This window comes from Phoca vitulina, unplaced genomic scaffold (genome assembly GCF_004348235.1).
Source record: "Phoca vitulina isolate PV1807 unplaced genomic scaffold, GSC_HSeal_1.0 scaffold15, whole genome shotgun sequence".
NCBI classification, from domain to species: Eukaryota; Metazoa; Chordata; class Mammalia; order Carnivora; family Phocidae; genus Phoca; species Phoca vitulina.
Genome location: NW_022589718.1, coordinates 4323700 through 4342425, shown reverse-complemented (window position 1 = coordinate 4342425; position 18726 = coordinate 4323700). Strand labels below are relative to the sequence as shown.

The 18726-nt window shown below is 39.5% G+C and overlaps 1 protein-coding gene across 1 annotated transcript in view; it reads left to right on the top strand.

Annotated features, from left to right (window-relative positions):
• Positions 1-12171: 12171 nt before the first annotated feature.
• Positions 12172-18726, top strand: part of IDO2 (indoleamine 2,3-dioxygenase 2) — a 57809-nt gene continuing 51254 nt past the window's right edge. The window contains exon 1 of the mRNA XM_032413305.1: positions 12172-12444. Coding sequence (XP_032269196.1) covers positions 12346-12444 — 99 coding nt within the window. The 5' untranslated portion in view covers positions 12172-12345. The remainder of the gene's footprint in view (positions 12445-18726) is intronic.

Genomic DNA, 18726 nt, shown 5'->3' with positions numbered 1-18726 from the left:
AAATTAAGGAATTGATCCCATTTACAATTGCATCACTAACTATAAGATACCTAGGAATAAACCTAACCAAAGAGGTAAAGGATTTCAACTCTGAAAATTATAGAACACTTATTAAAGAAATTGAGGAAGACACAAAGAAATGGAAAAACATTCCATGCTCATGAATTGGAAGAAAATATATTGTTAAAATGTCTATGCTACCCAGAGCAATCTACACATTTAATGCAATCCTTATCAAAATATCATCAACATTTTTCACAGAGCTGGAACAAATAATCCTAAAATTTGTATGGAACCAGAAAAGACCCCAAATAACCAGAGGAATGTTGAAAAAGAAAAGCAAAGCTGGTGGCATCACAATTCTGTGCTTCAAGCTCTATTACAAAGCTGTAATCATCAAGACAGTATGATACTGGCACAAAAACAGACACATAGATCAATGAAACAGAATAGAGAACCCAAAATGGACCCTCAACTCCATGGTCAACTAATCTTCTACAAAGCAGGAAAGAACATCCAATGGAAAAAAGACCATCTCTTCAACAAATGGTTGTGGGAAAATTGGACAGCCACATGCAGAAGAATGAAACTGGACTATTTGCTTACACCATACACAAAAATAGACTCAAAATGGATGAATGATCTAAATGTGAGACAGGAATCAATCAAAATCCTAGAGGAGAACACAGGGAGCAACCTCTTTGACTTCGGTTGAAGCAACTTCTTGCTAGACACATCTTCAAAGGCAAGGGAAACAAAAGCAAAAATTAACTATTGGGACTTCAAGGTAAAAAGCTTTTTCACAGCAAAGGAAACAGTTGACAAAACCAGAAGACCACCTATGGAATGGGAGAAGATAATTGCAAATGTCTTATCAGATAAAGGGGTAGCATCCAAAATCTATAAAGAACTTATCAAACTCAACACCCAACAAACAAATAGTCCAGTCAAGAAATGGGCAGAAGACATACAAATGGCCAACAGACACATGAAAAAATGCTCAACATCACTTGGCATCAGGGAAATACAAATCGAAACCACAATGAACTTTCACCTCACACCAGTCAGAATGGCTAAAATTAACAAGTCAGGAAACGACAGGCGGTGGTGAGGATGCGGAGAAAGGGGAACCCTCTTACACTCCTGATGGGAATGAAGCTGGTACAGCCACTCTAGAAAACAGTATGGAGGTTCCTCAAAAAGTTGAAAATAGAGCTAACCTACGACCCAGAAATTGCACTGCTAGGTATTTACCCAAATAATACAAACATAGTGATCCAAAGGGGCACCTGCACCCCAATGTTTATAGCAGCAATGTTACAATAGCCAAACTGTGGAAAAAACCGAGATGTCCATTGGCAAATGAATGGATAAAGAAGATGTAGGATATATACACAATGGAATATTACTCAGCCATCAAAAATGAAATCTTACCATTTACAACGATGTGGATGGAACTAGAAGGTATTATGCTAAGCAAAATAAGTCAATCAGAGAAAGATAATTATCATATGCTTTCACTCATATATGGAATTTAAGAAACAAAACAGAGGATCATAGCAGAAGGGAGGGAAAAATAAAATAAGATGAAATCAGAAAGGGAGACAAACCATAAGAGACTCTTAACTCTAGGAAACAAACTGAGGGTTGCTGGAGGGGAGGTGGGTGGGGGGGGTGGGGTAACTGGGTGATGGGCATTAGGGAGGCCACTTGATGTAATGAGCACTGGGTGTTATATGCAACTGATGAATCACTAAACTCTACCTCTGAAACTAATAATACACTATATGTTAATTAATTGAATTTAAATTTAAAAAGAAATGTACCATAATAAAAAGAACAGAGATGTAAAAAAGCAGAATGAAAACCTTTTCAAAAAGCAAAGTTTAAAATATCATGCACCAGATTTTCACAAGAATATTGTATCTTCATTTTCATTACATACTACCCTAGGAACTCACCTCTTAGGTAAAATGTGAACATTAAAATGGCCTATTTTAGGCTAGCAACTTAATTGAAAATGACATTATAAAAAACACTATACTTGATTTGATACTCATAATTACATTTGCCCTAGAAATTGTGACTCAGATTGCACATGGACTTGGATAACATTTGGTCCATGGGCTGTACGCTTTAGACGTTACTTATTCGGAGGACAGCTTTGACATTGACATAGTCAAAAATGATTAAATAAAGTAGTATTGGCAGATTATAAAATGCTAACTTTTTTTTTCTGAAGAAAGCGAAACCTGAGGTGCATAGCCATAGTTGTGTTATCAGAATTGTACATTATGAACCATTACATCTTTTTTTAAATTATTTATAGGTTAAAATCAATCAGACTGAAAACCATAAATATGTTGGTAAATATGCTTTATTCAGAGAAGGGGTGAGCAAATTTTCTAAAGGAGTTCATATATTTACTGTTTGAAATGCGATTATTATTTATCATCCAAATGATGGAAAAGATTTTCTCTTGTTCATAGAATGTGCTTACCTGCTGACAACATCATGGGTATGGACTTGACAAATTACCAGAAGTATTTCAGGAAATAGGAATATACTTCCAGGTTCAGCTTATAAGATCTAAGACTCTAAAAATCACCTATTATACAAGGTAGTGTAAATGCACTTTGATGGAAAATTACCCTGTGTTGGCTTTGAGGTTTGGTTTTATGATGGGTCAAAAATACCCCAAAGAGAAGATTTAAGTCAGATGGTTGATAAAACTGGGAAATCTTACACCTTCATAGCAGAAAGTAAAGTTAATAGCTTGAAAGAGGACGCAAAAGATATATATGGTCCATGTCATCGAAAGTCATTGCATTTGCTTCACATTGGGATCCATAATTTGAGGAAAAGAAAATAAAATTTACGTCTACACAAAAACGTGCACATGGATGTTTAAATATTTTTTTTATTTATTTATTCATTTATTTATTCATAATTGCCACAACTTAGAAGCAAGCAAGATGTCTTTCAGTAGGTGAATGCAAAAAGAAACTGAGGTACACTCTAGCAATGTAATATTATTCAGCATCTTATTTTTTTTAAAGATTTATTTATTTATTTTGGAGAGAAAGAGAGAGCACAGTTGGGGGAGGAGCAGAGGGAGAGGGAGAGAAAGAATCTCAAGCAGACTCCCCACTGAGTGTGGAGTCCAATGCAGGGCTCAAACCCACCACCCTGAGATTATGACCTAAGTCAAAATCACAGGTTGGATGCTTAACTGACTGAACCACCCAGGTACTCCTTATTCAGCATTTTAAAGAAATGAGTGATCAAGCAAAAAAAAAAAAAAAAGGAGGAACCTACCATGCATATTAGTAAGTAAAAAAAGTCAATTTGAAAAGGCTACATACTGTATGATTCCAACTATATGACATTCTGGAAAAGGCAAAAGCATGGAGACAGTAAAAGAATAAGTGATTTTCAGGGATTAGGGAAGAGGGAGAGATGAATAAGCAAAACAGGATTTTTAGCACAGTGAAATTATTCTGTGTGACACTACAATGGTGGATACATATCATTATACATTTGCTAAAACCCATAGAATGAACAACACCAGGAGTGAACCCTAATGTAAATTATGGACTTTGGATGATAGTGATGTGTCAATGCAGGTTCATTGACTTTAACAAGCGTACCACTGTGGGTGTGGAAAGCTGTGCTTGTGGGGGCAGAAGATTAATGGGAATTCCCTGTACTTTCTTCTCCATTTTGTTATGAATTTAAAACTGCTCTAAAAAAGTAAAGTCTATTAAAAAGAAAACTACTGTGTGAGCTTAAATAATTCACTTACCTTCTCTGGTCTGTTTGTACACATCTAAAAGATCAGATTTCCAACCCTCTGATTCAATCATATATGTGACCTGCAAATTCATCCATGAAAAAAAATTAAATGGCAGGCTAGGTCAATCTAATGGAAATTTTAAACAACATAAAGTCAACATGTGTTCAATACTAGAATAGCACTGATATTTCTTCTAGATTACAAAGATAATGATTTTGATGTAATAAATATTTTTATATATTTGTATATTTTACAAGTTTACAAAATCAATGGCATTCTTTCCTATCAATAACCCTGCCAGTAAATCAGAACAGGAACTCTTTTTATTTTTTGCTGATTTTCAAAAATGTTGGCGGCAGAATGAATGAGGAAAGGGCAATACCAGAATAACCTGATCTTTTGGAAGAGAGTGTCTTTTGAAGAATATGCGTACCCTCCAATTTTCCAAGGATGAGCAAAGCCTTGTGAACTCTGAGAAGAGCTCCAGTGATCGTGCTCATACAAGCACCTCCCACATATCCGTTTCTATTTGAGAACTGCTATTTTAGGCCATTGCCCAAACCCAGACTGAAGGATTAACTTGTAGGGAATGCCTCTCAACTCTATTCCCATAGATTTTTAAAATTCTCTTTTTGAACATATCAGTTTTGCTCTTATAGAGTGATTATGGCACTCTCTTTCTGTGTGTATGTGTGTGTGTATTATTTCAGCTGCTAATTTACCAGTTCTCTATAGATAGAATCCATGGCTTTTTCATTCTTACATCATAGCACTTAGCAATGCATTTTAAATATTGGCTGCTAAGAGAAGAAATATATAAATGCTGTATTGACTCAAGCATAATTTCATTAATGGAGTTAAATCTTACCCCACAAGCATCAGAATTTCTACCCTAATTACTCATCTGTTCAATAACTATTTAATAATAGGCAAACATGTTTTGCTAGTCCCTAAGCTAAATAGTAGAGATGGAAAGATTAAGGACACTAACCTTACTTCAAGGAGCTCACTAGTGGGGAAAGGGACAAATAAATTAATTCAGAACAATAGGATGGAAGCTATACAAATACAAACAGAGAGTGTGAGAGCAGAGAGGTATAGTCCCTAACCCAGACTAGTGGGCAACAGAGAGAGAATGGGCAAAACAGGGAAGGGGAGGTGGTACTGAAAAGAGTTTTGGTAAGAATAGACTTTCTTTGATAAGGTAATATATGAGATGAGTTTTAAAGGGCAATTAATATATATGCAAGTAAAAGGAAGGTTAAAAATTTCAGAAAGAGAGAAGAGTGTACAAAGAACAGTGGCATAAGCATGGTCTGTCTGAGGAAGTACACATAGTTCAGCATGGCTGAAGCATAAAAAAATAAGGCTGATGTGTTGGTGAAATTAAACTATGATCAGCTTCAAGGGTCCTGCAATGAAGTAGTTTCAATTTATCTTGAAAACCAAGGGAAAGATTTTAAGCAGAGAAATGACATTATTATATTTGCATATTTGAATAATATTGAAATGAAAGGCTGCCCATCATAGATAAACAAATATTTAAATGACTGTGGTAGTAGTTGAAAAGAAATATTGTACGCATGGGATAAAATGGGGGGTCACAATAAAGACAGGGAGATGAGTTTGGAGGTTATAAAAGTAATTTAAGGCTCAAAATGGGAAAGAATTATGGGATTAGATCTGAGGCAGAGAGATCAGTTAGGGATTATGATATAATATTCCAATAGTAAATAGCAAGAAATCAGAAACAATGGCAGCAGGATTAACAATAAAGGGAAATATGAGCAGTATTAAGGCAACAGGACCAGCAAGACTGATGTTCTCTCGGATATAATGGAAATGACTTCCAGGTTTCTAGCTGGTCACCTGTGGTTACAGAAGTACCAGGGCCAGGTTCAAGGACATTCAACCTCTACAGTCACAAAGGGTCTTGCATACAGAAAGGCTTAATGTTTGGCTTAATATTCTACTGTCAGTGTCTTGAAATTCTGAATAATTTTGAATAAGGGTCCTTACCTTTTCATTCTCCATTGGCCCCTCACATTATATTGCTGGTTCTGAGGGATACCATTCACCAAGACATGGAATAGATGAGGCAGATGAGTTTTGTTATTATGAAAGAATAAATTGATAAGTACAGCTTGGACCTGTCATTAGTTAGTGGGTTCTCTGCTTAAGACCTTGAGCTAGTCGCTGGAGGTTTTAAAAGCCTTTGCCCCTGCCTTCATGAAAGTTATCTAGGATATGTTCTATGTGTTAAGATTTTCATATGAACTTCTATAGAACAGTCAAGTGAAGACATCTAGTAGACGGCAGAAGAGATCCAACTAGAAACAAAATGTTGAGAATCATCAGTCTAGAAATGATAGCCAAAGTCTTTGAATGGATGAAGTCACCAATGGAGAGGGGACAAAGTGAGGAGAGGGAAGCTGGAATCTGAACTATGGAGATCACCAATAGTAAACTGTAACCAGAATTAACAGGAGAGAATAACCAAAGCAGGGAAGCCCTGCCCCTATGGTTAGTAGTGGTGAGTTTATTTTATTTTATTTTTATTTATTTTTAATTTTTTCCTTCCACCTCCCCTAGGAGTGGTGATTTTATTTTATTTATTTATTTTGTTTTTGTTTTTGTTTTTTCCCAAGTTGATGTAATTTTGTCTTGTTCTCTTTTACTGCTTACTCCTGCCCTCATCTATATGCAGATCTCCCTTTTCTTCTTTCGGTTTCTATTAGATTTTTATAATATCAATGGAGTGTTTTTCCCCTTTGAAACGGAGAACGGCTGCCTTGAATCTTTTCTTTAGACCTTGCATCGACAATAAATTTCAACATGGAGACCCAGAGTTTGGTTTTTCTGTTTCTTCAGAAAGTCTTCCTATCCTAGTGAAACGCACATGTCACTTGGCAGCAGTGGGCATGTGACTGAAATCAGACACTGAAGACACTGCTAGTGCCTGCTGAGCAGAGATCTCCAGGTGAAGATAGGCAGAGATTTTCACTTCTCCTATTTTGGAGCTTCCCAATGTCCCACCCACTCCTGGTTCTTTAACCCCCTTCTGCATTCTTCTTTTCCTTCCCCAAGCTCAGGACACATCACTGGGTGCCCCTCTTCTTGGGAGAGACACCTATGTTTTGTGCTTAGTGTAAACAGTCTTGGTCCTCACCTACCCAACTGCCCTGGAACCCTGTTCATGTGTGTTGGGCCAGGCAAGGAGGTCAGCAGAAGCCACAGGATGCAACCACCAGTACCCTCACAGGAACAGGCTTTCTCTTCCCAGCCCGACCTCCACAGATTACAGGCCGTATCTCATACTCCTCAGCAACTTCTCTTTCATGGTTTTAATCATAATGATCTCAAGTAGTTCTCTTTTCTCAAACATCACATGAGACTCTCAGAAAATATGAAATTAAGAACTAATTACTGGCACTGGAAATCATGAAGGATAGCCACCCATGTAAACAGCTCTATGTGATGTATTCATCCTGAACAGATGGGCTTTGTTAGAACAAAACATCCCTATCATTCAGCCCATCCTTGAACATTCACTGAGAAAGGATAAAAGGAGCACATACTTTGTTGGAAACTTCAGTTCACAGCCCACAAGGTTAAAAGATCACATAAAGAAAATAGATTATTACACAAACTGCTTAAACAAAACTTTGCTGATACCAAAATAAAAAATAAAAATCACTATCCTTAACAAATGCACATTGAAAGAGTGGAAAATTATTAAGTTCCAAAGAATATTTTCAGCATACAACAAAGAGGGGAAAACTACTGAGTCTTCATAATCCGAGTGTGACACTATAAACGTAGAAGATAAAAAACAAATATGACTCAGGTGTCTACCCTTCCGTCACCCGCCCCTCCTCCATCTTTGCGCCGAGCCCCTTTCTGTCCATTCTCCCTGCTGCTTGCCCAGGTCTCTGTCCTTCACCTTCCGAGCGTGCTCTCCTACCGTCACCCCCTCTGCACCCCCACCCCACGTACACACGGACCCGTCACCTGCTCTGCACCCCCTCCCCCACATGCACACTGACCCGTCACGCCCTCTTCGCCCCCTCACCCACGTGCACACCGACCCGTCACCCCCTCCCGTGCCCTCCCCTGCGTGCACCAGGAGGGGTGATTTTAAAGTCAGATTGTCTATGCTCCAGTCCTGAATCCACCACTTAACAAAAAATATGACCTTAGGCTTTTACTGAAGTTTTACAAGCTTCAGTTTCTTCAACTGAATTATGGGAATAATAGGACCTAAGTCACAGGGCTGTGTGAGGGTTAAATGAGATAATTCATGAAAGAAGACTTGTCACAAGAAAAATCGGTGAGTATTAACTACTATTTTTTTCTTATTATTTTTAAGTACAATCAAACCAGAAGGAACAGATGTCCTAGCAAATGTCAAGAAGAGAAGAGAGTTAAAAAAGGCGGGGGGCAGGGAAGAGAAGAAGAAAAGGCATAATGCCAGATTTCTGCATGGTTCATCAGAGAGGAATGAAAAGTCCCATTGAATTTACAAACAAAGAAGGGATTAATGAACTGTGCAGGAATAGTCCCAGGGTACCAGCACTGTTTGGGTTGATTGTTTGTGACAAGTCAGATGAACTTTATCAGTTTGAAACTGAGACTAAGTATATCTGAAATTGCCACCATGAAACATATAAATGATAGCTTGGGGAGTCTGGGTGGCTCAGTCGGTTAAACCTCCGCTATTGATATCAGCTCAGGTCATGATCTCAGGGTCGTGAGATTGAGCCCCACATCAAGCTCATGCTCAGCACAGAGTCTGTTTGTCCCTCTCCCTCTGAACCTCCCCCTGCTCGTGGTCTCTCTCGCACTTAAATGAATAAATAAATAAATAAATAAAATCTTCAAAAAAATAAACATATAAATGATATCTTAAAAATTTCAATTGTGAATGTTTTCCTTTTCTGAATACCCCTCGTTCCATTTCCAAAAGGCCCTAATACCCAGAAAGACAAAGAACCCTTGTTGCACACCGATACTACTATAATTGGTGGGAAAGCTAATTATAGAACCCAAGGCTCTGAAATTCCAAACCTTTCTCTTAGGAGAGGAAGTTCCTGTGCACAATTATGTTTCACCGACTTCCTCTTAGTAAATAAGAAAGATGCCAGGCAGAGCTTCATGGAGTGTGTGGCCACTATGTTCCTTAGGGCAGGGTAAGTCTCTGGGGCGGGGCCAGTACAAACTTGTACCTGGCATCAAGAATCTGGTTCTAAAAATATGGGGTCCACCATGAGACTCTGAGAGACGACTCATTTAACAAACACTTCTTGAGCACCAGACACTGGACACATGCTGCTAAAGGAAGATGCAAAGTTGGGTATGAATTCTTCAATAAGCTTACAATCTAAACAGAAAAGATGAGATGAATGTGTTAGTAACTGTCAAACCAGGAAGAACTTGAATGGGACATGAAAAAGTCCAAAGTGATTGTAGAATTTTGCACAGCTAGAAAGATGATAAGGGGTCAGGCAATGGACATTATTGAATGCCAGATCAAGAAAACTTGAACTTTATTTAATTTCCAGTGAGGGGCTCTTTATTTTTTTAAGATTTATTTATTTATTTGAGAGAGAAAGCATGGTGGGAGGGGCAGAGGGAGAGGGAGAGAGAATCTCAGGCAGACTCCACACTGAGTGCAGAGTCCCATGTGGTGCTCGATCTCATAACCCTGACCCTGAGATCAAAACCTGAGCTGAAACCAAGAGTCAGATGTTTAACCGACTGCACCACCCAGGCACCCCACAGTAAGGAGCACTTGAAAGATTTTCAGGTAGGACCTGAGATGTTCACTGACCCACAAGTACCATAAGATCTAAACCTGGGGAGCCAGAAAGTTCAAGACTGAATATTCAGAGTTGGGAATGTGGGCATATAGAATTGATGGCCAAGATCAGATGGAAATACATAAGCATAATGAAGTAGAGAATAGTTGTAATAACACTACAAATATGTACATGTTCAGAGCCAAAATAAAAAAAAAAAAGGAATCAGGGATTGAAATAGAAAAGAATATAATCAGAATTTTTATAGGAAAGAAAACCAGAGAAACATATTAAAAAAGGATTTCCAGAATGAGATGAAAAGAGCATGAGAAAAATAGCATTTACTGTTTTCTGATAAGTGCTTCACTTAATGGTTTCTCATTTATTTATCCCAAAATGCCTCTGGGATAAATGTTACTATTTCCTGCAGAAGTAGACAAAGAGGCTCAGAACTTTAAGCCACCTGTTCAAAAGCCTCATAGCAGACAGGTGATAGAAATTCACACTCCTACTCAGCAGGTAGGCCCGGCTGAGTTAACAGTGAGAAATTCCGGACTGAGAGGCAGCAAGTCAGAACTCCAGTCCAATTCTTATGTGCACTCCCAGGATGACATTTGATAAGTCATTTCACTCCCATAAATTTCAAGCTTCTCATATGTGTAGTGAGGGTGTTGAACTAGATCATGTACTCTATAATGTTCCTTTTTAGTTCTGATATTTTATGAGTCTATGCTTTTACAGCATTACAGTAAATTCTGGAGAGGGTGCAGAGGGAATGGATGCAAAATAACATGACTAGCATCAACAAAAATAACTGGGACTTCTTTTCATCCAAAAATGAAGGTGAGAACAAGATGATTAAATATATAAAGTTTGAGAAATTGCATTTAGAAGGCATAGGAAACAATATCTTAAGACTGGTTGGATATTGGGTTGAGGGAAAGTAGATAACTGAAAATGGCTCCCAGGTGTTTGATGAACCATAAATCAATTAGGCTGCTTTTGACATACAACTTTTAAAGTTGAACCTTCCATGGGAACTGTTCAAGAATGATCAGAGAACGTCCTGCTTTTAGCATTTTTTAAAAAGATGTTATTTATTTATTTATTTGAGAGTGAGAGAGCACGTGTGATGGGTAGGGGGAGGAGCAGAGGGGGAGGGAGAGAGTGGAGGAAAGAATCTCAAGGAGATTTCACACTGGAACTGGACTTGGGGTTCAATTCCACCACTCTGAGATCAAGACCTGAGCAGAAACCAAGAGTCCCACACTCAACCCTGAGGCACGCAAGCACACCTTAGCTTTTCTATTTATCTTAGAGAAAGGGAGGAAAGGGAAGTTCTGTTTAGATAAATTAGCTTCCAAATAAATCTGTTTATGGGGGAGGGGGCCACCTGGGTGCTTCAGTTGGTAAGTGTCTGACTTTGGCTCAGGTCATGATCTCTGGGTGTTGGGTGTTGGGATGGAACCCAGGTAGGGCTTCCTGCCTGGTGGGGAGTCTGCTGGTCCCTCTCCCTTTCCTTCTGCTCCTCCCCCAACTTGTGTGCATGTGCTCTCTCTCTCTCTTTCTCTCTCTCTCTCAAAAAATAAATAAAATCTTTTAAAAAAAGCATATCAAATAAATTTGTTTACAACTTTATGACCCAAGTTCAGGGTCCATTCGGCAAAAGGCAGAATCTTCAGAATTTCCATAGTGCAGATCTATGGCCTGGAACTCATAACTGGGTTATGGGTTCCATAGTTAAGTGAATTCAAACTGTGATAGCACTTTTAACAGACAGCCTGGTATCCTGATCTGGTGAACACAGCAATGGCTTGGAAGTCAAGATGTCTCAGCTCTAGTCCTCCCTCTGCCAATAATTAGTGGAGTGACAATAGACAGAGTTATTCACATGTGTGTGCCCGTTACTAATCTGTAAAATCAGTAAAATTAGTAGGTACTTCATAGGTAAAGTCACCTATCTTAGTGGTAGGTTCTTAAAAGATGGTGGGTAAAGGTAGAGGGTTAAATCAAATCATCTGTTCAGGCTCTTAACTTTGTTAACATCCACTACCTCATTCGTTAAACTTAAAAATATGTATGTCTCCTTGTTGTGAGTAAAGATTTTGAAAAATGATTAAATATTATTTCTTAAAGAAAATCAAAGCAATTGTATTTTAGAGTATGTTGTTCAGTGTGTTAGAGTATGTTGTTGTTCAGAACCCTTTGAGGTTCTGACATGCATTTAGAGTCTTCCTCTCCTTGCCAGTCAACACCAACCACTGGAATATCTGTCTAAATGTAACTAACTTCCAGTTTTAATAGTTTACTCCTTTGGGATAAAGACCCAGTGTGTCAAAAGTCATTGTGGACCAGGTTACTGTCAGGGTATTTGGGATCAGCCATGACCAAAATTCTAGTTCATTTTTCCTTTTCTAAAGGAGAACATATTTGTGTCTGGATTTAAAACCAATCTTCTTTTACTATACCTGTGTGAAAAAAAAAAAAGGAGAAATTTGTTTTCTGCTGTGGTTTTACGTGTTTGTTTTAATCAGCAGTTTCTTATTGTTTACTCAGCCTTGTGTCAGAGAAAGTTCATGGCAGTCAGAATTCAACCTCAGACCAAGGTCCTTCTCTGTTGCTGAGGCACTGCGGAATTAACTTCAGCGGGAAGATGCTATTCTGAAGCTCTTTTACGCTGGATCTTTGATATATTTGGGGTAGTGGGAGCTCAGGAACTCAGGCATTAGTGTAGATACTTCAAACAAAATTATGGAGCCTCCAAGTCAGAATTTGAAGACAACACCATTATTATCTTTAGGAAGATTTCACATTTCTGAAGATTATGGCTTTCTTCTTCCACATCCTCTGGTAAGTATAGAACCTTGGACCAGGGCAGAATAGGTTTCTCGAGATGCTGATTTGTTCCTTCTTTTGTCTGCTTAATTTATGCGGTCGTCAGGGGACAGGTGATCTAAATACCTGTGTAATCATGAACAAAAGAAAAGTGACAGCACCGCACAGCTCAAACGGAATGTTTTAAGGCCAGCTGTTTTTAATAGATTGTCATCCACTCAATCCAGTAAACTTGTGAGCAAATCTGTAGTTACCAAGGAAAAGACAGAACTTATAGATCAATTAAGGGAGCAAATCAGTTTATCTTGGCTTGCTAGTGGGAGAAGAAAAAGAACACTGGAGGCTGTGGGTACTTTGGGCTTTGGTGGGAGGAATCAGATATTCACAGACATTGCTGAGAAGAGGAAGTAACCCTGGAGAACTAGCAATACCTGTTTCCTAATTGTACTGAAGGCACAACCTGTAATGCAATTGTTTCATCACTTAACCTTTAACGTACTGTTCATTCTCTGAAAGGGGTCCAAAGCCTAGAATGTTAAGACCGTAAGAGTGCTTAGAAACCATCGGTCCCAACTTCCTGCTTTTTATATTTGAGCTAGCTGAAGTTCAAAGGAAGTGACTTGCTAAAGTCATATTAGTGTCGAAAGCAGAACTAGTACTCAGGGCTCTTAACATCTTTTTTTTTTCTACTACATCATAGATAAGGGCCAAAATTACTTGGTTGAGAATCTAGGGGTCCAATACTGCAGTTATTACAATAACTTACTAGATCCAATTTCCCCACCCCATAAGCCTAATTTGTCATTTAACTGTGATTAAATAATGTCTAGAATTCAATGAGCTTTTATTGAAAACCCCCTCTAATGCTTATTTACTTTCAATTGTTATTTGAGGAATACAGATGAAGATATCATCTATTCATCGGTCCCAAAAGCTGTTTGTAGAGCTGTTAGTTGAGAGAACAAGCCACAGATCTGCAAGTAACTTGAACATTAGAAGTAATAACTTCAGGGAGTTATGGAGAGTAGAGTTGTAGCCCAGAGTACAGATTGTATTCTCTGACTGCCACTATGGTGACCAAGAATTTGCTTTTGCCAGGGACTGAAGGGATTCCCAAGATGTGGGTCTTTCAGGGCTAAAGCAGGAAAGTCCTGGGCAAACCAGAATGTGTCAGTCACCCTGACTTGCACTTACTAACTCTTGTAACCCTGTGTGAATCACAAGCATTGCCTGACCCTGTTTTCACATGGAGTGGATAGAGATCTAGTGCCATTCCCACTGGATTCCTGTGGAATGAAACATTTTAATAAATCCAGTGAAAAACTAGAAGCAATTCTCCTGACCTTCAGTCCAATGCTCATTACAAACTCCATTGTGTGTGTAAAACTTGATTCAGGAATATTCCCATCATCCCTCGTTCACAAGGAAGAAAAGGCTAACACACTCTTACTGAGATTAAATATATACACTAAGCAGAGGAAAAATAATCTTATAAAGTATGTAACTTTATAACACCACAATGACTCAGATCCCCTCTGTGTTTCCTTTTTGATAAATAAGAAAACTAGATGAGAAAGAATAACAGGTATTAAGTGCTTGTGATGTCCAGAGCCAGATCATGTCTGTCTCGTGATTTGATTAATGGATAACCCCTTAGAAGAAATTTCCATTTCTGACTTCATATAAAAAAATTCCCTGGCAAACCGGGCCTCCTTTAGAGTAGTCATATGTCAGATTTCTGAAAATGTGATTCTGTGTTTCAGTTTTAGTTTCCTTTGATTTGTGTGAAAATTTTAAACATCTCTATTTCTGGGAAGAGGTGAGAGGAGGAAGTTTTAATCAGAAGCTGCCCCAGGTTGCTCCATCCATGAGGAGGGATTTTGTCACCAGTGGTACCAGGCAACAGATGTGTTGAAACTGATCACAAATTAGGAAATGTCTGTCACTGACTTTGCTAAGGCCACAAAGAGGTTTTGCTTTCCTTTAGTTTAAAGGGAAGTGATGGGAGAGCTGTTCTGTCATGTCAACTAGCCCAAAGATATTCTTTCAGCAAGCTTAGATGCTTACTATGAGTATTTCCCTCGAAGTCTCTCTGAAGAAAACAGTCAAGCTAATGAATAAGCAAATATTGTGGCTTTGGGGGAGGGGGCTGGCTTCATTTTAAATACTCTACCCCACTGTTTCTATCCACTCTCAAATATTTCCAGGGGCTAATGTTTCAGTGTGGAAAATGTGTCTCTGTCAGACTCCTGTCCATAAATACGCCACAAAAATCCTTTGCCAGGTCATGTGTCCTGTGCCTGTGTATGAGTGTTTGGGTGGAGGGAGGTGGGAAGTAATTTTTCTTCAGACATAAAGAATACAAGGAAATCAATTTGGCAGGAAAGGAGGGGCCTACGGTAGATTATAGCCGTAGATTAGATTGGTACAGAACAGAGATCTCCAGTGTCAGGCTCAGGAATTTGGATCTCACATCTGGCATAACCCAACTGGCGTTTGAATATTTTCCCAGCAGAATGTTAAGTGCAGGGTGGGTTAGAGCAGCAGTCCCTGGACTGCACACCAAAATCACTGATGCCACAGCCCCACCCCAGCAGTTAATTCGGAATCTCTAGCTTAAGTGGCTCGGTGCTTGGAAGCTACAGAATGCATTGGGGACAGTGCAGGTCCAGGTGAGAGATGAAGGTCTACACTTGAGAGGCTGGCTATAGAAGTAAAGGTGTAATGGCTACAAGAAGCACTGAGTAGAGCTCGGAAGTAATTCAAATACAAAACCAAAGGATGCTTCTATGAACATAAACTTCTTGTCAACTATTTATTTTGATCTACCATTCTTACAAGGGCAGGAAAAACGCTTGATTCCTTCCTTTCTTCCTTTCTTTTTCTTTTAAACAGTTCTGAACTAAAGAGTTAGCTCCCAGGCATCATCCAGAAGTGACTCATAAATGAAGAAGAAGTGATGGAATTAGAATCACTCTCTCTCCAAATGTACCAAATGTAAAGCATAGCTGCCACAAAAAAGGCCACTGATAGCCACCCTTCACTTTTCACTCCTGCTCCAAGGACCTCTTGAGAGCGGGCTGTTTTCAGGCACTGTGGTGGGTGCTGGTGGCGTGTGAGAGAAATCCAGTCCTGCTCCTGCAGTTCTGGTCTGCTGGGGGTGCTTCTCTAACGGGGAGGACAGGATGGTCAGTGGAATCACAGAGTATGCGACAAGATTGCCATTAGGGGAAACCTCCTAATCAGAGAAAAGCTTTGCTGAACCTGGCCTGAAAGAAGGGCAGCACTGGGCAAGGGAGAAGACAAGGAATTCGGAGCTGAGGTCAGTTGTGAATCAGGTGTTGTCCCTGCATTCTAATCCTCTTTGGAATTTGGGCTGGGCTTTCCCTCAGAGGAGGGAAAAGATGTGATCGGACCAGCTCTTGTTAAACAGGTTCTGAAGAGGGGTGGTGGGGAGGCACTTCTGAAAGGCAAAGTCTGGAAGGTGGCAGGTATTGGAGAAGCAGTGACAGCCTGGAGGTAAAGGCACCGGCAGGAATGGAAAGGAGGCAGGAGCATGAGGTCTCCCATCTGGAATGGCTGGGAGGGTGCTTTCTGTCAAAAGGATTCTAGTGCTGAAGGGGAATTTAGCTGAAGGAGGTGGACTATAATGCTAAAGGGTCTACAGGATGACCTGTAGGCAATGGTAGAAGGGGCTAAAGCTGTTGGGGACAAGAGAAGCTTTAAGGGCGGAAGTCAGAATTGGAAGTTCAGAGGTGAACCTGGTGCACACCAGAAGTGATGGGGAAAGCTTCCTGGAGAAGACAGAACTTGAGCAAGTTTGCAAGGTTAATTGGTAGGTTTGGATAGACAGAGGGGACTCCCTGACATGGTCATCTTACCTAGACATAGTTTTAATGTTCTTGCTATTGGTTTGTCATACTTTACTTTTCTTCTGGATTGTTTTGGTAGCATTACTTACTATTTATTTGGGGTTTTTTCTTAGTTTAATTTTGATCAAAATATTTACTAAACATATGTGCAAAAAAAAAAAAAGGAATATCACCATCTTATCAAACCCAGTGAAATAAGGGATGGAGGAAAGAATTGTCAATGGTGGCTCAGAACCAGACACGACACATCTCCTAATAGAAGTGCACATTCCTCACTGCCTATGAACTATTCTTGCCAAAAGTCCTAATGAGGTTGGCAGTGCTTCTGATGGCTCAGCATTCTCAAAGATGATCTTTGTCCAGGGCTCAGAAGTTCTCACTGTTTGGCAATAAACCCCTAACTGGTCCTCCAGCAAAAACAACAACAACAAAACACACACACACACACACACACACACACACACACACAGGAAACAAACTGAGGGTTGCTGGAGGGGGGATGGGTGGGGAGATGGGTAACTGGGTGATGGGCATTAAGGAGGGCACTTGATGGAATGAGCACTGGGTGTTATACACACCTGATGAGTCACTGAACTCTATATCTGAAACTAATGACATACTATACGTTGGCTAATTGAATTTAAATAAAATTTTTTTTAAAAAAAAGGAAAAGGGAAATTGTATGTGTGCCATGGAGCAGGAGCAGAGGACTGGTGCCAATAGTCATGGCGATGTTGGGAACTTTATTCTTTTTTTTTTTTGAAACTTTTTTTTTCATTTAAATTTTAGGTAATTAACATACAGTGCAATATTGGTTTCTGAAGTAGAATTCAGTGATTCATCACTTACATATGACACCCTGTGCTCATCATAACAAGTGTTCTCCTTAATCCCCATCACCCATCTAACCCATCCCTCACCCACCTCCCTCCATCACCCCTCAGTTTGTTCTCTATCAATAAGAGTCTCTTAGGCTTGTTTCCTACTCTCCTTTTTTTCTTTTCCCCCTTACCTTTGTTCATCTGTTTTCTTTCTTAAATTCCACATATGAATGAAATTATATGGTATTTGTCTTTCTCTGACTGACCTATTTCATTTAGCATAATACAATCTAGCTCCCTCCATATCATTGCAAATGGTAAGATTTCATTTTTTTTTTGATGGATGAGTAATACTCCATTGTGTGTGTATATATATATATATACACACACACCACATCTTCTTTATCCATTCATGAGTCAATGACATTTGGGCTCTCTCCATAGTTTGTCTCTTGTTGACAATACTGCTAAAAACATCTGGGTGCTTCCCATTCCGTAGGCTTCCTTTTGGTTTTGTTGTTTCCTTCACTGTGATGAAGTCCCAATAGTTTATTGAACTTTATTCTTTATAGTAATCAAATAACTATTTGGGGAAAATAGATACATATATTGTCCTGTGGAAATTCACAACCCTTGGTGGAAGCAGTGGACTCCAGATGCTTAGAAGGAGGAATAGAAGAATTGCCTCAGTACTATTTTGTAGCATTGAAGGCTGTAGTTTTCAGACAGAAGTTGTAGGAAGGAAATATTCAAATATTTCCCTGAGAAATTACTGCCACCTCCCCTAGTTTCCAGGGCAAGCCTGATCATGTTGAAGGGGGATTTGAGGCAGTGATGGTAATATAGTAGAGAGAGAGAGACAAAGAGATCAGATTATGTAATAGTTAAAGTAGGTCAATAAGGAAAAATGTGTTTGGGGCTATGGAGGTTGGATGGGGTATGGATTTCTGTGCCAAAATTAAGGAACCAAGAAAGGGGGACGCCTGGGTGGCTCAGTCAGTTAAGCTTCTGCTTTCGCCTCAGGTCATGATCTGGAGTCCAGGGATCAGCCCCGCCTCAGGCTCCCTGCTCAGCGCGCGTCTGCTTCTCCCTCTGCTCCTACTCCACACCCATGCTCTCTCTCTCACTCTCTCTCTCACTCTCTCTCTCTCAAATAAATAAAATCTTAAAAAAAAAAAAAATGAAGGAACCAAGAAAGGTAAGTAGAGCCAAAGGGGAAACCGGCAGACAGAGATAAGGAATTAGAAGCAGGGATAGCCAAGACGGTCCTCTGGAAACTGGAGGATAGCCAAGACGGTCCTCGGTCTTCTGGAAACTGGAGTTTTAAACAATATGCCACTTAGAGTTTTCTGGTGCAGGATATCTCAGCTGCAGAGAAACATGCGACAACACGGGGAGCCCAGCTGACGGATGCTAAGAAAGAATGAAAAAAAATAGGAAAATACAAATATGCTCCTTTCATTCAGAATGAGGCTCAGGGCATTTGTTAGTTTCCCAGGACTGCTGTGACAAAACTACCACCGTTTTGGTGGCTTAAAACAACAGAAATGTATTCTCACAGAGTGCTGGAGAGCAAGTCTGAAGTCATGGTGTCGGCCAGACTA